Source organism: Protomyctophum bolini (assembly GCF_963924005.1).
Source record: "Protomyctophum bolini genome assembly, chromosome: 1".
NCBI lineage: Eukaryota > Metazoa > Chordata > Actinopteri > Myctophiformes > Myctophidae > Protomyctophum > Protomyctophum bolini.
In genome coordinates, this window is record NC_137862.1 from 31,122,950 (window position 1) to 31,147,986 (window position 25,037).

The 25,037-nt window shown below is 42.4% G+C and overlaps 1 protein-coding gene across 1 annotated transcript in view; it reads left to right on the forward strand.

The window, feature by feature from the left end:
- Window positions 1-25,037, forward strand: part of LOC308320502 (tetraspanin-4-like) — a gene marked incomplete at its 5' end in the record, with an annotated part of 169,415 nt that overhangs the window by 95,517 nt on the left and 48,861 nt on the right. Inside the window, one exon of the mRNA XM_080770961.1 lies at window positions 22,180-22,254. Coding sequence (XP_080627087.1) covers window positions 22,180-22,254 — 75 coding nt within the window. The remainder of the gene's footprint in view (window positions 1-22,179; window positions 22,255-25,037) is intronic.

Sequence of the window (25,037 nt, forward strand, 5' to 3'; positions counted from 1 at the left end):
GGAAAATGTACAGATGAGTGGTGAAAGGTCAATATCAAGTGCAAACAATGCGAGATGTGTGTGTGTGTGTGTGGTATATTCGAAAATACAAGCTGAACACGTTGAGAGCTTGGATCCTGTTGAGAGAATGCTCCTGAATGCTACCTTCGGGTATGGCATAAAAAGGGCACCATGAATGCTGCATTAATGGTCTGGAGATGACGTTTTTTACAGATGGGTAAAAGAGCAGGGGCTCAAGCCCCCTTTGATGTGCGTGCGTGCGTGCATGGCTAGCAGAACAATATGGATGTGTTGCAGTTCCAAATGGGAAACTCTTGCACCAAGTGGACTGAGATTTAGAAGTGTAATTCGGTTTCATCCATTTCCACTTTTCAGCAACAGACTGAGGAGTGGGTTTGAGCCCAGTGCAGAGGCACGCCAGGCAGGGTTGTAAATGCACATGCTTTTCACATGAAATCACAAGCTTAATGGGAGGAATTAGTGATCAATGGGAGCACAGCACGAGTAAAGGTAAAAATAAATACTGTTGGAAGTCTCCCATGACCATCGGGAGTGTTGGCAGGTATGGATGAGCTGATTCGCTACTGTGTGTGTGTGTGTGTGTGTGTGTGTGTGTGTGTGTGACTTACTTTCACGTTGAAAACGTCAATTAATCAAACTGCATTTGGAGCCAGCGTGTGTGAAACTTTTATTTATTTATTTTTAATCTCTGGAGTAGCCTCCAGAATATTTTGGCTGCAACCCAACGCAATTTTGGCCATACGCCATACTTCCTGTTTACATTAAGCGTAATTCCGGCTTTCACCCTCACTACCGTCATTGGGAACCGGCCACAGACGAGAAATATTATGGACTAATACAGTACATTGCACAAGCACCCCGCAGGCCTCTTTAACATTTCGGGCGAAAGGGTAAGCGCCGTGCATTTTGCATTGGTACATGTTCGACTCTCGTAGACATGAAAATGTGAAAATAGATCAAATACTTCTATGAGAATCTTAACCTAAAGCTAAGGCGGAACATGAAGGTGACTGACTGGCTGTGGACGCTTCTCCAGCTATGTGATGGAAACACTCACTCACTCTTTGTGGAGTTGAAAGATGGACAGACAGATAGACGGACAGACGAAACAGCTCAGCTGCAGGAAGAGAGATTAAATTGTCTTTGGGAACGTTAATCCAGAGCTGATCAACACTGCTTCCCTCCAGTGACCACACCATATTAATTATCAGTCAGTCAGTATGATGCATTTATATCCATTTATATTTCACACACACCACACACACACGCGCACACGCACGCGCACACGCACACAATGAACAGACAAACGAGTGTCTGTGTGTGTGTGTGTGTGTGTTTTCTCGTGAGTGAGCACAGTTATTTGTGCATGTTTGATAGAGAGTATAGCATTAGCATACTGTATAGCATCATGCTGTTGGGTGCTGTAGTGTTCGCCAGGAGGTTCTGTATTGTGTGTGTGTGTGTGTGTGTGTGTGTGTGTGTGTGTGTGTGTGTGTGTGTGTGTGTGTGTGTGTGTGTGTGTGTGTGTGTGTGTGTGTGTGTGTGTGTGTGTGTGTGTGTGTGTGTGTGTGTGTGTGTGTGTGACACTAAACGCGTCTGTCTGTCAACAGTTTGTGGAATTATGCAAAATGAATTGTGATTAGTTAGTGAATCAACTAATAATTGTGACTAGTCTGTAAGTGACACTGTGGAGTGAAGCAGCCATTCACCGCTTATAAAACCCCTAAGTTTGGTAAAACAGCCTCATACCTGACTACAAAATAGTCAACCTACAGGGTCAGAAATGCCTCACTCCACATGTTCTTCTGAGCCCCAGCATCTGAATAGGGATGCTGCCTGGGGTTCAAGTGGTTAAACTTGATTGACAGATCACCCGGCTTGAAGGAGATTTAAAATATTTTGTTCCCTCCTGGTTTCCGAGGTAATTAGTGTGCATATTGTATTCGATACAGAGACAGAATGATCAACACTTTCACTTAGCTGGTTGTCAAATTTAAAGTGGTGCCTTGTTAATGGGCAAAAACATTTGCCCATATTACATTGTATTAAATCCTGTTCTGATGATCGAATTTACAGAACAGTTACAGTCAATTAGAAGCAATAGCAGAAAATGTATTTATGCACGATCTCAACCACTTGATCATTATACTTATTTTAAAGGACCTCCACTTAACCTGACCAGTGGTGCAAAGTGCATTTACAACGTTTTAAGGCACATATTGTACTCTCCACTACAATACTTGTAATACTTTAGTTGCAAGTTACTTTGTATATTTAGTAGAGTATTACAAAACATACATTAACCAATTAAGTGCTGTTTTATACGTCAGCATTGAAAGCTCACAACGGGTCACGATATGATCAGGTATTTGTGGAAAAAGTTAGGCTTTTTTTACTTTCACTTTGGTACTGTAAGAATACTTTCATGTCATATACTTCAGTCAACTTCAGAATACTGTACTTTAACTCACTTCTTCCACCACTGCCTCCACTGGCTCAGCCGATACAGTATAGAGGTATATGGACTGGACTCAGTGGACTGCATTTACATTATATATTACAGTATAGAGGTATATGGACTGGACTCAGTGGACTGCATTTACATTATATATTACAGTATAGAGGTATATGGACTGGACTCAGTGGACTGCATTTACAGTATATTACAGTATAGAGGTATATGGACTGGACTCAGTGGACTGCATTTACAGTATATTACAGTATAGAGGTATATGGACTGGACTCAGTGGACTGCATTTACAGTATATATTACAGTATAGAGGTATATGGACTGGACTCAGTGGACTGCATTTACAGTATATTACAGTATAGAGGTATATGGACTGGACTCAGTGGACTGCATTTACATTATATATTACAGTATAGAGGTATATGGACTGGACTCAGTGGACTGCATTTACAGTATATATTACAGTATAGAGGTATATGGACCGGACTCAGTGGACTGCATTTACAGTATATATTACAGTATAGAGGTATATGACTGTACTCAGTGGACTGCATTTACAGTATATTACAGTATAGAGGTATATGACTGTACTCATTGGACTGCATTTACAGTATATTACAGTATAGAGGTATATGACTGTACTCAGTGGACTGCATTTACAGTATATTACAGTATAGAGGTATATGACTGTACTCGGTGGACTGCATTTACAGTACAGTATAGAGGTATATGGACTGCATTTACAGTATATATAGTGCTTTTCTCCAAAGCACTTTACGATGTATTTCACACACATTCACACACGGCAGAGGAAACCATGCAAGGCACCACCAACCTGCTCATGGGACTAAAGGAATGTCCACACATTTTGCGTGGGGTCCTGCTCATCCATGACAGGCATATTTGGCTAATCCCAATAGCCAGATCCCAGTACTCAAACTTCCACCCTCCACTCGTGTCATTTCCTCACGCCTTAGACCCATCCCCGAGCAAGAAGGAGAGGAGAGGACAGAGGTATCATCCAAGGAGATGTAGAATAATGCAAAACTAAAGATTCTTTAAAACCCATTAACCACCAGAGTCTCTCTATAACCGTATGCACACACCAGCGTTTGTATTAATCCTTCAAGACCCATAGGATATTTAGTTCTATGACGATGTACACACCAAATATATAGAAAGAAGAGTCTCTACTTTCATCAAGAGAAAAAGTGTTTTTCTGCGATGCTCCGTTCTTTATTTATTGGCAGTTGCATGAATATAGCTTGTTTTCACCAAAAACGCTGTCTGGGAACAGAAAATAGTATTTTTCGGCTTCATATCCCATGTTATGGGTAAAGGCAATGCTGGCAGGAGTGCCGGTTTTCTGGTGTTTGACTTGCGGTAGAGTGTTGTTGGCTCACTGAAAGAAAACTACAAGCCAAATGGCATACTATTCAGGATACTGTAGAGCCGCAATGTTATTATTCAACTGGCTGTTCCGCCAGTTTCTTTATTTTGTTGGGACAGTGCACATCGATGAAAACAATAAACACATGAGCTTGTAGAAAAATGCCGGATTTGCCAAAAGCTACTTTCCATCCGTAGTTTCCCCTGCAAAAACAGGATACTGTATATACAGACAGTACTATATAAAGGTCCCCACACACCGGGCGCGATTTTCCGATTTTTACGCGTCCAGTGTGCAACCACCTTAACAATGCTACAACAATGATACAAAGCTCTGTTTACACGTGGTCTAACGTGTACAGATCTACGTCTACTCGGTACAGATAGTAGTCCTTAGGGTGGTTGCATTCCATTGGCTTTTTGAGTTTGAGTTTCAAACTCACTTTTGGCTCATCTGTGGGATGTATGTGTCTCTGCTTTCTTAGTATAGTGGGCAGGTGGCTCTCTGTTTTTATTGTCCTGTGAAGGTTGAGACAGTCTGGCTTCTCCCTTAGGTCACCTCTTAAGCCCCAATCCCCCGCCAGCAAATAAACAAATAAACAAAACAAAAAAAGCGGCTGTCCACCTCATGAACAGCTCTCAGCGGGTAAATGGGGCTGGTCAAGGTCTCAGGTTCCAATTCCTATATTTTTGATTTTTCCTCCTGGACCCCCCTGGGGTTTAAGAGGTTTAACTGGGACACTGTCTGAACAATCGTTGATGGATAGGGAGAGACCTCGCAGTCCTCTCTGGAGTCTAACCTAGTGCCACGCCCCTCTGGAGTCTGACCTAGTGTCACGGCCCATGTGTAAAATACAAAATGTAAAATGTGCCATGGACACATTTGTCCGTGTACATATTGATGACCTGTGTATCCTAGAAGCGAACAGCGAAGCAGATTTGTGGCCAAGACTTCACTCGGTGAGGAGGGTCCAGTGAATGGATCGATGCCCATTCACACCTAACACTGTGTCCTATTAGTTCCCGTTGCCTCAGGGAATGTGTGACTGCATGCTTAACCCGCTCTGTCCGGGAAAGCGTCTGTCATTTTACATTTGAGCTAAAAAGCATTAAAAAAAAATAAGAAAAGGCTATTCTAGCCCTAAAACATGATTGTCATAATTATGACAGTCATGACGCAACTGAAGCCAGTTTCACGTGATTGTTACATTTACAGTGAAAACATGTACATACACATTCAGATTTCAAATATAAAGTACTCACAACGTGTGTCTTTGTCTTTTATTAAACAATGTGGAATGCAGCACGGGTGTTGCTGCATTCCACGTTGTTTAATAAAATACATTTTTATCCAAGCGACCTGGCTATTTTTCTCAAACGGGGTGCGTTCGGAAAACTCACAGTTGCACATCGGGAGCCCACTCGCTTGGTAGTGAGGTCAGCATGCCTATTGCCTATGTCGAACACACCCAGTTTTTCAGAGTGCCTCCCGACCGATAGGGGCGCGTAGTTGAAAGCATATGGCAAAAAAACAGCTCGGATAAAAATTCCTTTTATTATTGGGCAAACATGAAGTACGAGCGGCATGTGAACCGTGGCTAGGCTATTCAAAAATAGAAAATATAAACTCATGGCGCATCACTTCGTGCTGCTCTATGAGCTTGTAGATCTGCTATTTTTGAAGGGGGTTTGTGGCAAAATACATAATTTTGGGGGTCCTTTCCATTAAAGAGTTTAAGCACCACTGACGGCAACAGGAGATTTTCAGAAAACTGTTAGGAATTAGAAGACATTTGTAGAATCTGGACCTCAGGTCTTAATGGGTTAAGTCAGCCCCCCCATGCCACAAAAGCCAATACAAGACATTCTGTTCTGTTCTAAACAAGCGCGGATTCACTGAAGGCACGGCCAGGCAAAAGCCTCTCGCAGTTACGCTGTGCCTCCCCTCAACCAAGCGACTTTTGTGTGTATTGCTTTGCTATATAAGAAAGAAAGTTACTATGTTTACCCAGGGTAACTGGACTAAGCTCAAGACCTTGTTTACAGCCAGGCGCTGCTCATAGAACATTTCATGGTAGGGGTTCAATGCCTTGTTCAAGGGCACTTCAACGGTGGTAATTTTAACGTGCCGGTCCAGGGATACGAACTAGCGACCTTCCGATATCAAGACCGCTCCGCAAACCGTTCGGCCACCGCTGCCCCCTACCCCCTATAGGCCTATTCAAGGCCTCAAGTGTGAAATGTGTCTGACTGCATCCCCATTCACAGAACCGGTTTTCACGTCATCATGGCATATAAACAGCACGCAGGCGCACACACAATGCCCCGGCCTCATTCTTCATTTGATTTATGAGACAGCAGAGAGACAGCAATGGCACTATGAGAAAAAACAGGGCAAACTTATTTTCGACGCGAGGAAGCGTATAAACCTGTATAGGCTACCACCATGGCACAGCAGTGCATACACCAGCAATCATGCCAGCACCCAGCAGAAGCTCTACCGGCCCCGCTAGGCTCACCACCACTGGAGGAGAACTCAGAGGTGACTTCTCCAGCCTAGCTGTTGCTGCTTTAGCATCCATTGGACTGCCGCGGTCTCTACAGAGAAAATCGGAGATCTATCAGTTATCGAGTAGCCAGCAACTCAACAACAGCTAACACAATTCCCTGGTTGGAGACTGGAGATGACGCCGCTTTTTGTTACACTGATTGGCTGAAAGGGTTGTCTGTCAACACTACTCCCGCAGCCAACCATGCATTAGCAGGGTCCAGACTCTTCCGCACAAATTAATGGAAATGAGATTTCAAGGAGTGGTTAACCAGCCTACAGAAATCCCACGAGTAGATCCAATCATCTAACTGGGAGATCTTAAAGGGGGTGTCAGTGATTTCAGTCAAAAACCTTTAGGTTTCGTTTTTGCCTTGGGACACAAGCTTTCATCCAATCAGGATAGAGAACAAAAACGAAACCTAAGGTTTTTTGACCCCCAGGGGTTAACTGGGGACAGGGAGGAACTCCTTATATGGTCAGCACACTCTATAGTAGAGAGGATTATCACAACAAAACAAAAAAATAAGTGATATTTGAATTAAGTGAAATCACTGACTCTACCTTTAAGGTCAGTGGTCCTTTGACGAATGATGGTGACGGCTTCAGTTCTTCATTCTTTCCCATGACCCTCTACCATATTGCTGTACTAGACAGTAGAAAAACCATATGGGCTTTCCCCTAATAAATGCTAGGGGTGTGCTGAAATATCAAAATATCGATATATATCGATACGTCCTCCCACGATAAATAATCGATAACTATTATTAAAATATCTATCGTAAAAATTAAATTTTAAATGTTGTTCATAATGAAGCGATGAACAACGTGTTTAGAAAAGGAGGAAATGACAGCTAAAATAAAGCAAATCCCACTCTCAGATTCCTCAGCAACCAGAAGTACTGAATTACTGGATGGTGATTTGTCCAAACAGCTTTGTGGGAATACAAAATGCATTTCCCCAGCAGTGGACAAGTCCATGGCACTGATACCAGTGATAATGGTCAGTTGGTGGTGTTTGTGAGGTATTATGATGATACCAGTGATAATGGTCAGTTGGTGGTGTTTGTGAGGTATACCAGTGATAATGGTCAGTTGGTGGTGTTTGTGAGGTATTATGATGATACCAGTGATAATGGTCAGTTGGTGGTGTTTGTGAGGTATTATGATGAGGGTATGAGGTAAAGGGGGAGTTTATTGAGTATTATTAATTTAGTGTTTGAGTGGTGCAACCACTATAGACAGCTATGTGTGTGTCCCTCCCTGTGTCTGAGCATGACAATAGCGTTTTTTTCAGTTCCAAATATTTTGTAGTGTTATATAGTTGATGAAATTTCATACAATATATCTATATATCACAAATATCGCAATATATATAATATTGTGATATTATCGCTATCGAGGGTCTAATATCGCGATATATATATCGCATCGTGAGGTACCCATATCGTCCCACCCCTAATAAATGCAATGTAGGCAATGGAACTGAATCAACCGCAATACTGGGAATGATCCAAAACGTTTTCTGCTTTCTCTCAAAGTGAGAGTCATTTAAGGACCTATAGTATTCCTGGCCGTGATTGCTATCCAGAAACTTCAATTCCTATATCGGTCCGAAAAGCAATTAATGTTATATAGCCTACTGTATGTTTCCAACTAATAAAACTGGACAGACAATACGTATAGGGGTCAAAGAGCAGACTGAGAGAGAACGGGGTGTAGCACCAAAGAACCAATCAGGATGTACAGTCTAGAAAGGTGAGGTCAGGGTTGGGTGAAAAATAAGAAGCAAATTGCTTTACACACAACGAGGCCTTTCACATCATCAGCAGCACAGCAGGACAAATGGCATTTGAGATAAATTGGGTCCAGAGAGAGAGAGAGAGAGACGCATAACGTGGTCTGACCCTCTAAAATGAGAATGCAGTTACTTCAGCTGTCTGTCAGTGGTAGTAGTCAGTTCTGTTTTGTTTAGTAAAAGTAGCAATAGTAGCCTACAATGTAGAATAGTGTTCATCCCTTTTCATATCAAGGCCCATTATTCGTCATTTGAGCCACGGACCACCATCTTATGAGATTTAGCCTCTCAGACTGAACAATTAGAATATTGTGGTATTGTTGGATAAGATGCTGTCTGCAATTCCATGCTGTACCAAATGGAAACGGTACGGGTCAATTTGGTTTAATTTATTTGCAATTTTGCATCAAAATGCACTTTCACTTTTTGTGGTTGTAGATCGATTCGACACACATTTCGAGAACACATTATCTCTCCGGTTAGCATATTATCATCTTGCATGCTAGTCTGGGACCTGATTGAGCGACAAACAGGATGCGCTCTTACTTCCGGTTTAAGTGGCCGGTCGAAGGACCCGCAATTTATAGTCATGTAGTAATTTTTGCCTGGCAAGGGCTACTGAGGTGCCGAAAACATGCCGGCAGGGAATGTGTTTTAAGGGGTGGTGCAAGATATAGCCCTTAGTCTTGGTTGAAGTCATTTTTTGTTTGCTGTCGTAGTTTCAGTTCAGTTCAGTTTCAGTTGACAAAATCGCAATGAACACTGTCTTGTTGCAGTGTCTAACAGACAGAGAGCCTCCAGACAGAAAGAGTCAGGTAAAGAAGCAGCATGGAATGTATCTGCGGAGCAGGACGGTGGTCACACACACACACACACACACACCCCCCCCCCCAACCGCTGAAAAGGGAGATCAGTTCAGCAGGGGCCTGGCTCCAAACACAACAGGCCATAAATAACTGTTAGTCCATCCTTCAGGGGGCTTCCCTTGACAGGAGCAGGATACAGTGGTAGTGTCACTTTCTGCTAGAGGAGGACAGGACACAAATGCAGGATAGCAGAGGACAAAACAGCTAAGAATGGCTGTTTGAACCACTTATTTCTTTCTCTTTTAACTTTATTTATTCAGGGAAGGCCATTGAGAGTGACCTATCTTTTTCATAGATGCCCTGATCAAAGCTCTGCTGTATTTCTATTTTCTTGATACCGTAGTCAGTATAAGTGGACAAAACTTCTACTAATGTGATGTTCTCTCTCTAATGTTGTATTAAATAACAATTATACAGTAGTAAGGCTTTCATTTGGTGGGGATCCACAACACTACCTCATTACATTTCTCGAAGATTAACCTGAAACAAGCTGACCCTCCTTTAAGCGTAGTATATTAAGTACATAGCTATGGTTCTTCTCACTGCCAGACAAATGTGTTTTGTGTAAAATACAGAATCAATGATACAGTCGTGCAGACCTCTTCAAGACATGTGCAGGCCTCTGCGTGAACTGAGTTCAAATAAATACAAATACCTATAGTAGCCACACACGGTTGGATCACTTAGCACAACTTTATTATCGTCTCTGTTGGGTGGAAACCTCATGTGTCCAAAACTGTTGCTTTTCATGATTCAAATTCAAAAGCTTTAAAAGTATAGCAAACCGATCAGCTCGAAGCGTGTCAATTTGCGCGGCATTTCGAGCTCCTAGATCTGCTGCTTTGGATGCTTTTGTGTGACTGTACTAGTGATCAAGTATGGTGTTCATGTATGGAAAAAGCACAAAAAGTTAGAATATGGAGATAAGAGGTTTTCTGCCCCAACAACAACAACAACAACAACGATATGCAATAGCTCTTTTCCACTTCAAGGACTGAGTGGACCGTTCCATGCTGAGAAACCTATTGCATGGGTTCTTCTGGATGTGTTTCCATTCGTTACAGCTTGTGTTCACGTAAGGTTCTGGATGTGTTTCAATATGCTTTATTATCCATTGTGATTTGTGCCTAAATCATATTTCATGTTTTTTACGATTTTGAAAAACATTTTTAAATATTGAAAATAGTCTATCTACAAGCTCACAACACGTCAATGTAAATTAGCTATTTTAACATTTCAACAACAACAATATAAAAGATAAATAAGATTAGGTATAAGGGAGACAATGCAATTAGGGCCAAGTATAGTTTGCTGTTAATCACCAAAACTACTGTAAATATAGTTACAGTAAGCTACTGAAAGAGACAAAGGAAATCACATTAGAAAGCCACGTAATATTTTATTATTTTCCAGAGAAGAAACATGCATTTATTCATGTGATATACCATACTCCTGTGTCAACATAAATAAAATACTGAAGCTGACTATTACTCAACACTGCTGACATCCACTGTAGGCCCTTTATCACAGCACACATGGTGTGTGTGTGTGTGTGTGTGTGTGTGCGTGTGCGTGTGCGTGTGCGTGTGTGTGTGTGTGTGTGTGTGTGTGTGTGTGTGTGTGTGTGTGTGTGTGTGTGTGTGTGTGTGTGCGTGCATGCGTGGCACGTGCATGCGCGCGTTTGTGTGTGCGCGTTTGCGTGCGTGCATGCATGTTTTGTGAGGACCCAACCAAGTATTGGTTGGCGTTCCTGCATAACTTCCGGGTATGATGATGATGATGTCACGCACATACCCTCTATAGTGCGACACGTTGTGAGCTTGTAGATGCACAGCATTACAACCTAATACTTTTTTTCTTCGGATTACTGTTACTTTTCACAAAAGCCTTGTATCCTCATGTCACTATGGCTTCCATTGAATATGAATGATAGCCTGTTCAATTTAAAATGTCAATTCCTGCAGCTTTGTAACTTTGTGTCGCTGCAGGCTTCCATTGAAAATGAATGGTAGTTGTGTCTGCCAGTGTGAACACAGCATTACAATATAATGTCACAGGCAGTATGTACAAGGCAACCCAAGTGGAGCACTGGATAAAGAGGACTTGATTCGTGTGCGTTCGAGCCGAGGGATTGTTTGCCGTTCAGAAGCTCACAAGCTCACGTTCAGAAGCTTTTGTGAACGAACAAAAGGTGCCGTGTTTTATGTTTGAGATTAAAATGTCCACAGGCAACAAGGGGGAGAGGTCTTGTTTGTCCAACACAAATTACAACGGCAGCTGTGGACTCACCGACTCAGACATGAAATATGAGCTGAGCTGGTCTGGTCTGGTGTTCTGCCAATAATTTAGAATAGCCTCTGACTGAGTCCCATCTGATACTACAAGCATGAGACCATGCAGTCTTATACAAAGGTTAACTTAAAATGTAATTCATAGCATGGTAATATAGACAGACTATAGGTTCACAATATGGCTAAGACTAAGGCTAGGTTCTTGGTTTAACTCCTAGATTTCTGAGGCAATACACTGTCTCTCTGCATTTGAAGTATGGGTGCCTTGTTTATTGTAAGCCGCTCTGGAAAAAGACCCTTTACTCAATAGCAATTGTAAATTGTGTAAATGTGTGAAATTGGGCATAATATACACAAGACTATATAACGTCAATATACCCTTATATACACAAGATGGTTATGGATATTAGGCTCAGGTTTTTGTGAACACCCCAGAAGCATTTAGATATTTGATATTAATTTTGTCTGACACGCCCCCTTGATGACTGGTATAGTCTTAGTCATAATAGCTTAGTTGTTATTTCGTTTTCGTCAGTGAAAAAGGTAGTCGACGGACATTTTTCGTCATTTAGTCAACGAAATCAACACTGGGCTTAACCAGAATTGTAGTCTGTTGATAAGCCATACAATTTTTATTTCAGCAGTAAAAACACATTGAGACAGTATCCTTTACAAGACAGTGCTGGCCAAGATATTTCACACATCCCATGGGCAGCACAGCAGGACGCAGCACAACAAACAGATTGACTACAGTAAGCATTCCAGCTGAGAACCATGGCAATTAAAATCATAACAGATTAAAAAAATGGCCAGTATACAAACTTCACATTGTACACTTTGTACAATTAAATACAATACAATTTACATCTGAGGCTCAAAGAGATATATCAGAGCAGGAGCAGCTATTCATGAATCATTAATAATAAGTCCTTTTACCGTGCTGCCGTGATTCAATAAACCCCAACATTCTAAGGCTGTATACCCTAGCCCTGTTTTTAGGACTCGAACGGACATTTGCAGGAATCTCCGAGCGAACATCCGAACCATTTGGTTAATTGGTTCTAATTAATTAATTTCTCTGAGTGCTTTTAACCAGGCTGCAATTCATAAATAGATCCTCCGGGGCGACGTTGCATAGACTATTAGTGAAATAATGGTTAAGTTCATCAGGGGTTGGTGAGGGTTGCTACCGGGTTGGCCGACGGGAAGGTGTGCATTTTGAGTGTGGATACAACCGTCTTTACTTTTAATACACTAATGACAAGTCCGTCTTGAACATCATCAGAGTGCAGCGCGTCTCCCCCTCTCTCTCTCTCCCAACACACACACACGCGTGCGTGCACACACACACACACACACACACACACACACACACACACACACACACACAAACACCCCGCGGGCACACTAGCAGGCGTGAAGGCGTCAGTTGGACGTCGCGTCAGGTCTCAGTTTAATGCCTTCCGGGGCGTTGGGCGGTCCCAAGAGGGGACGCACACGGAAGCCTATTTAAAGGCCTGTAGTCCTCTATTTCTTGGTTGGCGAAGTAGGCGTGAGAGTGACACGTGAGTGACAAGATGTTGACACACAGGGAAAGGCGCATTCTGTTGTAGGCTATATGGTGCTGCATTGCTACTTAGCTCGATTGGTCGACTGGTTAACGTACATGCCTTTGGAATGGGGAACCTGTGTTCGCCTCCCGGCCGAGGCCACACTAGTGGCGGTGAGAAGGAGAAGGAGTTTTTGGATTGATGGAGTGGACGACCCCATTAAGCATTACACTTGTTTACAACAGGGTCCACAATGTTCAATTCATCAAAACATTTAGAGACGTACGAATAGACACTTCTATAATAGTTAAAGAACAGAACATGAATTCATCATAAAACAGTGTTCCCTGACCGGGAATCGAACCCGGGCCGTGGCGGTGAGAGCGCCGAATCCTAACCACTACACCACCACGGAGAATGTTGATGAAGATGACGATAACGAGAGAAGTGGAAGCTGAAGATACGGGCTATTTTTTTTATAAAGTATGAAGTTATTTTCAATGTCATCATGGATCAGGGTTACAATAAATGACAATGTAATTCAGCCAGGGGTGCCATGGATGAAAATATTACAGGGGTGATCTGAAGCAAACATGAGAACCACTGCTTTACATTTCTTCAGACAATGTTTTGTTAACAATTTGGACAGAATGTTACTTCGAGGTGCCCACTGCCCAGATGTCTCCCTGTATCCCTCGACATGGGGGGGGGGGGGCCTTTGATTCTGTGAAAGAAGAAAACTACAAGTGAAAACCCGCCCAGTGGATGGGCTGCAGGCTGAATCTTTTCCATTGGCTAGTGCCTATCACTGCCGTGTGACGCGCTTCATTTTCACGCTTGTGCGCGGCTTCCATTTGAGTCTGGGGCAAGCTGTTCCGGAAAGCTGTCCGTCGCGTCCGTCGGGCGCGGAGGTGGAGCTTCTTTTCCATCCACCAGCTGTCTAAAAACCCCACGAAGAAGAAAACTTGAGCTACTTCTGACGCCTTCACGCCTGCTAGTGTGCCTCCGGGGACAGAGTGTCAAGTAGCTGCTGTGCTCCGCAAAAATGATCTGCACCAGGTTTCAAAATGACCCATTACTTTTCAAGCAGCCCCAAAAACATGGTAATTGTGAGTAGCCTACCTGTACAACTGTCCATATATTTTGTCGTTTGATCAAAAATGCTTCCCAATGTCTCTGTGAGCTTGATGGCTGCAGTGTAGCTTGCGTTAGCTGTCACTCGTTCATTCATTTGTTTCACCTGTGTACTCTCAGAAGCGCATTGAAGTGAAGTGGGCATAGTGTGTGTGACTGTGTGTGTGTCAGTGTGTGTGTGTGTGTGTGTGTGTCAGTCACTGTGTTAGTCTCTTCTGCCGCCCGTCATGCAGGACTTTCAATTTATTGTAAACACAACAAGAACATAGTACTCTTATTATGCATATCGCATTCTCGCGGAGATATATTTCTGAGTAAAAAAATAAATATGTATAATAATAAAAATATATAATAATAATAAATGAATAAAAACGAATGGTTCAAGGCCATGAATTAAGATTCGAGTGCCAACCCTAACGAGCGAACATTCACCCTGAATGTTCGGGGACAGCTGTAGTATATTAAAAAAAAAAAAAAAAAAGAGTAAATGTGCACGGCAGACAGACGACGAGATGATGTTCCTTGATGTTTATTTCAGAGTACACAGCACAGCAAACAGCATTCTCCCCGACGGCATAAGGCCCATGGTAGAGGAAGGGGAACATGGGAGGAGAAGGAGGAATGGGGGAAAAACCGGCCCAGATCTTTCTTTGTCTGGCATTATATACACTCAGTCCATACATTACTCTAAATGCACGTGCACTGTTCTGACGTATGTTCATGTGTTTGGCTCTCAAAGTCCAGGGGCCTCCCTGTGTTATGCAATAGCACCCCCCAGGCCTTATGTGTCCATGTGCATGCGTGTGTGTGCGCTCAGCAGGAGACTCCACACTATAGAGCCATGCTCATCGTTAGGGGCCTCTCAAACGTGTCTTGGACTTTCTCAACACGTGTCTAGTGTGCGCGTGCATATGCAAGTAACCTACGTATGGTGTGCATGATGTGTGTGTGCTTTAGCAGTCAGTGTGTCCCCCTGACGTCTCAGTCTAGCTGTGTGTATGTGTGTCTTACAAATTACTCCACACAGCCTTACAACATTCTAATAGATACAGTTGTGTTAAGACCTAGTTTATGCTTCCTCTCGAATGTGACCTGTAGGTCGGCTATTTCCGTGGCACGACACCGTCGCAGGATGAAGTACGAATGGGGCTGAACACAAGGACCCTGGTTTTGTCCTCATTCATGTATTTAACTGAGCCTTACTATACTGTGTGTAGCAGGTACAGTAATGGGGCTAATGGTTAGAGCGCCTGCCTGGGGAGCTGCCCGGAGGCCTCGGGTTGTCCCTGGTTCAAGGCCAGGTCAGAAATATGTCAAGCATGACACATAATTAAGTGATTCAAAAGCTATTATTTTGAAAATAAAGCTAAACCTTGTTAGTTTATTTTCCTCTGCTTAGTATTATGCTTAGAGATATTTAAAAAATATATATATACTCCAGATATAACCAGAATTGGGAAAACAGCTAGCTTGGTTCAGTGGTTTTAACAGACCTGTAACACTTCACTTGCAACAGTAAGTTGCAATGCATGTAAAATGTAAAATCCCAGTAATTAGTCAGATTGCAGTCTTCGTCTTGATCTTGTCCCGTCATAGCATATTTGCACCCCCATCGACGCTCCTCTAGTGGGCAACCCTCAGTCGGGTGGAGCTGAAACCGAATTTCCCCATGCATGATGAAAACGGTCATTTATTATGAATTAATTATTTGTAATATTGACAACTCATTGTGTTGTGTTGAGTAGCATAATACAGTTACAATTGGTAATAACAGCTTATTTATCCTGCTTGTTCTAAGGCCTCCACCTCTACAATGTGCACAAACTTACATGAAATTGCTCTTTGATTTGGCAGGAACATTATGCTGGTTCTTTGATGCTATCAGACACCTGTTAGGCTGTTTGTTTGTATCTGCTTGTTTCTCCTGGAGCAAAAATGCCTCCCTTTCACCCAGATGTTTATGGAGCGTTTTCCTCCCAGTCGTAATTGATAAATTACATCTGTCACGTTGGCTCTATTATGCATCATCAAAGCAGCCATAAAGACATACCCCTTGGCACTCCATTTAATTGGCTCCCAGCCATTTCTTTTATAATTGATATCCTTTCTATATCCACACATGGCTTTTTGCACACATTAATGGTTAATTGCAGTAACTACATAACCTATTCTAATGTGCGACTCTGCCGTAATTCCTCCAGATAATTCCATTTTGGAATAATGTATTATGAAAGCACAATGTAGTGCTGTAGTTCCATTCAGGATGGATAATAGCTTAGGGCTAAGAATATTCACAGAAACCAGAAGGGATGGTTATGTTCTTGTCTAACTGGTGGTGAGGGTGACCTCACTTTCTTTTCTTCTCTGGAAAATTGTGGCAGATTCTTTCTGTTTTTTGCTTGACCCATGGTCCCGATTCTACAAATGCCATCTAAATCAGTAGTTCTGAAAAAAGTTTTAACACTTTCAAGAGTTTGTACATCTGCTATTTTTGAGAACACATAAGTAAAAATAAGTAAAATATAGCTATGCCACAATGTAAATGTAAAGTAAAATGTAAGTAAATGTGAAAGTAGCAAAAGTAAAAGTACTCATGCGGAATCATGTGAATCAGTGAGGATGCAAATTGTGATTGGCCGGCGTGATTGGGTGGGAGGTGTGCAGATAGGAGGGGGGACAGGGGGGGATCGACCCCTTCAGTTTCATGAGGAGGGGGGATTATTCCCTCCAAAAAAAAGCCATGTACCGTGGCTGCATGTTTTTGGCTGTGTTCCGCTAAAAAACCACGGAAGATCTGCGTAATTATGTAAAAGTGTGTGTGTGTGTGTGGGGGGGGGGGGGGGGGGGGCATATCCCCCCTCATGAAAATGTTCATGCGCCCCCTGGAGATGTGCATGCCATTGGTTGAGCATCGCATAACGATTGTGCCACGGGGGACACCCATTGTATGTGGCTGGTAGAGAGATGTCAGACATTGCACAATACTCGACAGATAACAATACTTGGACTTCTTAAGCTATGCCCGTGGCTGTTGTATATTTAGTTACCGGTAGTTGTACGATAATAAGAGGATTGGTTGATTTTGGCTTTTTGACTCAAAGGCTTTCAGCTTTCAGGAAGAAGCCGGGAATACACCAGGAAGACATATTTGCATATTATAACCAGTAAGACGCGCAAATGCGGGAAGCGAACGCAGCTCGTACATATTTGGGTTTTGGACGTATAGCTGCTTTGGGGACTCCTTATATGGTTATGGCTGAGTCATGGTGACGTAATCACTCAGCTCCATATTATGGGCACAAAAGCGGGACAGACAGACACACAGACATGATCTGCTAGGTCTCATAGTAAGTGCTCACTGCGTTCGCAATCACTGCGTTCGTAATCACTGCGTTCGCAATCACTGCGTTCGCAATAATATACTATGTCCCTTTTATGCCCATATATGGAGTTCTTTGTCAGGCATGCACAAATGTGGAGTCTATACAGATGTCAGAACATCACTGTGGTCTCAGAAAAGGCCAGCTCCGTCTATGGAGATCTAGAGGTAATCAGGTGTGATTATTGTCCGGATCCCGGGCAGAGGCTTTTGTGCTGGTTGTACAACCAGCTATCCGACAGACTGGACACCGGTCACTGCACTCCTGTGGTGGTGTGGAACGCGTGTGTCAATTGAAGTCGGTGGGGCGAACGGTTCTCCAGTTATGTGGATTACAGATGTACGTACACACAGATATGTGGTGCATTTATAGATATATTATTATTATAATTATTTGTAGGGCAGAAAAGTGAAGACTGAAAAGTGAGGATGCAAATTGTGATTGGCCAGAATTAGATGATGTATGATGTTGCCATGCTGATAAGAGTGCCCCTCACTTCACACAGGTTTGATTTTATTATAGGCAAAAGTCCTGTTTACACAATCTTACTTTATTAAAAGTACAAAAGTAGACCTTTCAAAATATATTTCAGTACCAAAGTAAAACTCAAATTTGCCAAAATGTGTCATTGTTCTTCAAACATTGACTATCTACAAGTTCAAAAGTAGATAAAATAGTGTTGTAATAATAATATACATGTGCAGTACTGGAAATAACTAAAGCCGTGAAATAATTTAATTGGAGTAAAAAGTGCAATATTCACCTCTGACATGTATTGGAGTATAAAATATCAGAAAATTGGAAACACGAGTAAAGTAAAAGTGCCCCCAGTACTGGGTTTAGTATTGTTGCTGTCAGACAGAAACCTCTTATCTCCTTAATTAACACCCTACTTGTAGTTACACTCGGTGCAATTTAGCCCTGGTTGCACTTTATATTTAATGTAACATCTGTATCTTGTGATAATGTATGTCTGTTGTTATGTATGTTTTACTGTTTGTAATGTATTTGAGAGCTTTTATTATCTGCTGTAAAATGAAGTGCCCAGTAATAAACTTGACCATGACCTTGACCTACTTGATCATAAGTACAGTGTCACACAAAAGCAATTTCACAACACGCTTCGAGCTTGTGGATCTGCTACTTTTGCTAAGTTTTAAATTTGAATCCTGAAACGTAACCATTTTGGACATATACAACAGAGATGATATTTCCAGAAAGCAGAAGCGATGGTTCTGCTGCTTGTCAAAGTGGAGGCCTCGTATATGTAGAAAGATGGTTATGCTGCTTAGCAAAATGGAGGCCTGCCATTTCTTGTTCTCTCCCGTGAGTACAGGTGGTGTCTGGGTAATTGTGATAAAACATGGCTGCTATTAGAGAAAGGCACTCCAGTCTGACTCAAATCAAAGGCTTTTCATCCTGTCCTTCTCTGATGTCGATGATGATGATGTCATCATCCATGGGATAGTCTGTCAGAACAATCTCCGACATTTAGGAGATACTGTATGCCGCTAGTCTGTGAGCCTGTGACTGGTTTTTGTTTTGCCACAATGTTAAAAAAATACTCAAGTAAAAGTCCTTTTAATTTTTTTAATTTTGTCCAATCTAGTGGTGGTATCATGGTATGTTCATACAATATAACAATCGAGGTCGTTGTATTTTGTCTCCCTGTCATGTCTCACCAAACACAGGCTCTAATTTATGAGCAAGCAGGAAGCAAGTATTTAATTGTTAAAAATAAATAAATAATTTAAAATAACTTCAATTATGGTTGTAGCCTACGGAGCCAGACTGAAAACAGAATCAGGCTGGGGGGAATGTAAATGACTAACTGTGGTCACCACCACCATGTTTTTATAAAGTGCCAAATCACAAGCTGTCTCAAGACACTTTAAATACAGAGCAGAGACCTGCCCCAGAGCAAGTATTCTAGTGGCAGTCTCAGGGAGAAAAGTCTAAGCAGAATGAAGTGAATCAGAACCGGGCTCCAGGGTGGACGGCCATCTGCCTGGCCCGTGTTGGGGGGGAAGAGAGAATCAGAACCGGGCAAGAAGAAATGGTGCCCAGAAATACGTACCTGGTCCCCCCTGCTCCGGTCACTCTTATTACGTACATGTCCAGAATAGTGCATGTGTTTAATTGATTATGAAAATAATTGGTAGGTGCTGCTGTCAATGTTGTTGCTGTTGGGCAGAAACCTCCATATTCTAACCTTGTGTGTTTTCTGTCCCTAAATGAACACCTTACTTTATCATTACAACTACAGTGTCACACGAAAGCAGCAAAAGTAGCAGAACCGCGAGCTCGAAACACTTACAATCTTACCTTTTTTTTTTGTGGCTTTTTGCCTTTATTGATAGTTACTATCAGTGAGGAATTACAGGAAAGAGGGAGAGAGAGAAGGGGAGAGACACGCAGCAAAGGTCGTCATGAAAGGGACCTGAACACGTGATGCGCTGTCAGGCCAGTAGCTTATACGTGGCATGCGACTGGACCACCAGGCCAGCGGGCGCCCTGCAATCTTAACTTTTGATGAGGTTTCCACCCGACACAGACGATCATGATAGCCGCTGCACTCCAAAGCTGCGAGAGGAACAAAAGTTTCTTTTCCCCCCCTTTGGCCTGATGGATGAGCTGGTAACCGTTGTAAGCACTCCGCTGGGTGCTGGGTGTGTGCAGGCCTATCAAGCAACTCATCTAGCAAGCCACAGAGAGTCCCGTAAAATATATGACTGCTAATAAATTGAGAGGTGCACTGGTGTAAATCACCGGCTCAAACCTGTCCCCGCCAGGGAGCACATAATTTAGTTCCTCCTCCTCCTCTTCCTCTTCCTCTTCTACTGTGCTGCTAGCTGCCAGAAATACACACAGCTGCACGCTCAATGGAGATGCTCTTCAATCATTTCTGTGTGATCCTTCCACTCATTCTACTTTGTATTTTACTTTCCAATATTTTTTTGTATTTCTACTCCACTACTCCAATTGTTCAATATCCAAATGTTGTACTTTTACTCCACTACTATTATTTGAAAACTTTAGTACTTTAATTTAGCATAATTACTACTTTTACTTCTGGTACTTTAAGTACCTTTTGATGCCAATACTTTTTTACTTGTACTTTTACTCTGAATTCTGGACTTATTTCTACATTGCAGTATTGATACTTTTACTTAAGTAAAGGATGTGAGTACTTGTTCCACTAATGCACGCACGTTTGTATTGCTACACCTGCGAGGACCAGGTGATAGCATACGTACGCACGCGCACGCACGCAGGCACGCACGCACGCAAGCACACACACGCACACACACACGCACACACACAAGCACAAGACCTTTCAAGCTCTCACACTGAAACGGGAGACATGTCTCTACTCCTCTTGTCTTGAATTAATCACTTTCAGGAGTGTACTATATCATGGCCTTGGAAGATGCTATATTAAAAGTACACATCAGGACGTCTCAGACATACGTGATCTGATCTCTGAAGACTTAATCACTGCTCTAAATCAATGCTCGTATTGTTGCTGTCGGGCAGAAACCACATCCGTGTGTGTGTGTGTGTGTGTGTGTGTGTGTGTGTGTGTGTGTGTGTGCGCGCGCGAAAAACAAAGACCTCTGCATCCATGGGTTGCACTACTGTACTGTTTTTTGTTCTAGTTTATTTTTGCTAGCTTTAGTTATAAAGCTATAACTATATAATAATTATAATAGTTCTTCTGTTTTCTACATAAATATAAAATTATTTTTAACCATATAAAATGAAATGTTAAATGCTGCAAATTGTAAAAATGGCAAAATATGACTCCCATATGCGTGTGTGCGTTTTTTGCATCGTCTAGCGATAGATAGGCTCTAATTTGTGCAATGTTTCTAAGATGAAAGAAGGCAGTCGTGGTGGCATGATTCATGTGCGTAAACGGAATTAACTTCAGAATCAATAATGACCCCCAGGTTCCTGACTGCAGTGTTACTTCCTACAGTCAGGTAGGAACGGTTTGGGGCATATAAGGTTTCCACCTGACAGCAATGACATGACATATTAAACCATAATAACAACAAATACAGCTGCAAGCAGCTATAACATGGGGTCACGCCCAAAAAGAAAACATGGTGTCAGTTTCTTTATTGCGCTGATTGGCTGAAGGGGTTGTTTGTGAACGCTGTTGTCCCGTAACCAGAGTCAGACTCAATTTGCATGTATGGAAATGCAATTGCTGTGACGTGGCCAAAAAAAGGCAGAAAAATGGATCGAGCAAATCCTAACAATGAGCCTATACTCATCGAGAGATCTAAAGGTCAGAGGTCTTTTGACGAATGAGTGTGACAGTACGTTTTAACAGCGGGCGACAGCCAGACGAATTTTCTATTATTTTGTCTATGGGACCCGGCGACTATACCAGCGATAGCAGGCGAACAGGTAAAAAGTGGGCGGGGCAACGTCGCCCGAAAATATACAAATAATTCATCTTTTTGGGCGATGTGTCGGCCAATGCTCGTCTTCTGTTAAAACGTACTGTGAGCTTCAGTTCCTGAGGGATCCTCACGGCTCTCTGCCATATTGCAGAATTTAGCACAGAACGCCAAAACTGCTAAAATGGCGGAACTCTCATGAAAACAAAAGGTGTCTACGCTCTTTGGGCTTGACCCCTAATAATACATGTGCTGATGGAAAAATAAAAATAAACATATCTAATCGGTATGTGTGCTGTTCCTTCTCTATCTGTCCACAGTTCTTCATCCTGCTCCTGCTCATCTTCTTCTTGGAGATTCTGTTCATCATGCTCTTCTCCATCTATCAAGACCAGGTAAGACATCCTGCTTCACTTTACCATGTTAAGCCTGAATCCTGGTGTGTACCATCAAGTTTATCCCAAATCCGTGTACCATCGTACATCATCAGCATAGTTACAGTATATGTTTATCCTAAATCCTGGTACCATCGTGCAACATCAGAATATGTGAAGTTTATCCTAAATCCTGGTATCATCGTACATAATCAGCATACCGGGTAGTTTTTTCCCTGTACATTTTATTTTGGAGTTTCAGTCTGAAACCTGGTCACAACCTGGTCACAACCTGTGTGTGTGTGTGTGTGTGTGTGTGTGTGTGTGTGTGTGTGTGTGTGTGTGTGTGTGTGTGAGAGGTGTTCATTCTCGAGGTCAGCTGTACCTTTGACTATAGCCTGGAAGAAGCCTTTCTAACCAAAGTGCTGAAGTATCAGCAGCTAGTGCAGACCGTCTCACAGCTACTGTAGGCTACAGATGTAAACTTTTAGTTTGTTATCTTTGGCAGCCTAGGGCATGTGCGTAAGTAACGAGGTACTGCTCAGTTTCAGCCATTATAGGAAGCCGCTCAATTTGGAGGAGGCGTTGTTTCCTTTATCCATGATTTATGTCTGCTGCCCTGTGTCCGACATGTCAGCTGTACTGTATGTAACGATGCTTTGCCGTCCATGCACGTTGTAACTGGCTGCTCTCCTATTGTCAAACTGCACTGGCAGTATTTATGTCCTTTGTACAAGGTATTCCTGTACTTCTCATTATGTGGACATAAATAAACATTTAAAATGTGTGTGTGTGTGTGTGTGTGTGTGTGTGTGTGTGTGTGTGTGTGTGTGTGTGTGTGTGTGTGTGTGTGTGTGTGTGTGTGTGTGTGTGTGTGTGTGTGTGTGTGTGTGTGTGTGTGTGTGTGTGTGTGTGTGTGTGTGTGTGCATGCACGCGTGTACTGACGATCCTTGCACATCTCTCTGCTAATACACCAGATGCTGTTGATTTCAATGAAGGCTCCGAATGAGTTTCCATTCTTGATCAGTTTCTTGAAGTGGCCTGCACCTTTGACTCTAGCTTAGAGGAAGCCTTTATGGCCAAAGTAATGAAATACCAGCCGCTCCTCCAGACCATCACAGAGCTATAGGTGCAATCTACTTGTGTTTATCATCAGCAGCTTAGGACATGTACATAGGTTGGTTGTAAGAGCCTTAATTCCGACAAATTGGGATGCCAATAAGAAGCAGCTACAAGGCTTGCAAATTTCTGTGAAATCTCCAAATATGGCGAAATGATTAAGTGTCTGTTTGTGTCTCGCATCGAGTCAGGAACACATGGCTGGTATTTTCGGAAATGACTTTCTTTTGTGTGTGTGTGTGTGTGTGTGTGTGTGTGTCTGTGTCTGTGTCTGTGTGCGTGTGTGCGTGCGTGCGTGCGTGCGTGTGTGCGTGCCTAACATCAGGTTAGAAAGAGGAGCCGTACAAGCTGTTGGCAGACGGAGAAAATCACTTCACATCACTCTGTCAGATGTGCACACACACACACACACACACACACACACACACACACACACACACACACACACACACACACACACACACAATGATTTTGTGTTCTGTTACTTTGGTGTTCTGTCGATGCCAGCTGATGGCTGTCCGTTTCACGTCAAGCAAACAGAGTACTTTCAGGACAAAACACGCACAGACACTCGAAGGAAACAGGGTGGGGGAGGGGGTTTCAACCTTTTCTGACACATGATCACTGGGTGTGATCACCAGACAGTGAAGACCTCCACTGCTTTTACCTCTTTTAATATATATTATAAATTAATATCAATGCAGAGCAGCTATTTTTTAGATTAACGTGTTAAAACAATAAACAGAAAAACATAGTTTCAGCCTGACTTTGGTGATCCATTTGCTTCCATTTTGTACACTCTCAGAGTTAAGGTGGTCCTTGAGATTCAAACAGTTGAGAACCATTGGCATTGCTGTAATTGTATAGCTCTGACAGTGTGATCAAATTTGGTTCCCGGAAACGGTTCTGAAATGTGCTGGAACGAATCCATGTTTGATCAGGTTCGTCCGATCGAGGGTTAGGCTCTAATATGACTTAAGTAAAGGTGGTGACAGGAGGCCGGTACCATTTTGTCCTGCAGGGTCTGATCGTTTTATTGATTGATTGATTAAATACTTTATTAACAGTTTGCAGAGGAGGGACGTGGGTGGAGTTGGGGACACATTTGGGGAGAAGAGAGCAGCTCGGGGATTATGATCGATGTCAGTTATTTTTTAAATTCTGTGACAGAGGAGAAACGGTAATTTTACACTGAGCTTGTTTGGTGGTTTTGGATGGTTGTCCGTCGGCTTTGAAGAGGAGTACGTCTGCTGTGCTCCAAGAACACACCGAAGCGGTTAGCTCTGTCCTCTTCTGTATCAGTCTTGATTTTGACTAAAACTATGACGGACAATGTTCGTCAACTACCCTTTTTCACTGACGAAAACTAAATGAAAACTAAAAGACAAAATATATTGACAATTTCATCAACAAATACAATAGACTAAAATGTTAGGGTGGAGAAGAGATCCAGTAGAACTAAAAGACAAGTCATTGTATGTTTGGTTGCGCTCTGAAAATAGATCTAAAATCGTATGATATTTAGTCAACTAAAACTATACTAACAATAAAACATTTAATTTCAATATAACTAACATTTCAGACTAAAATATGACTAAAACGAAATAAAATGTTATTCAACAGACTATGACTAAAACAAAATCAAACTTTCCTGTTGAAATCAACACTATTCTTCACTGTTGGT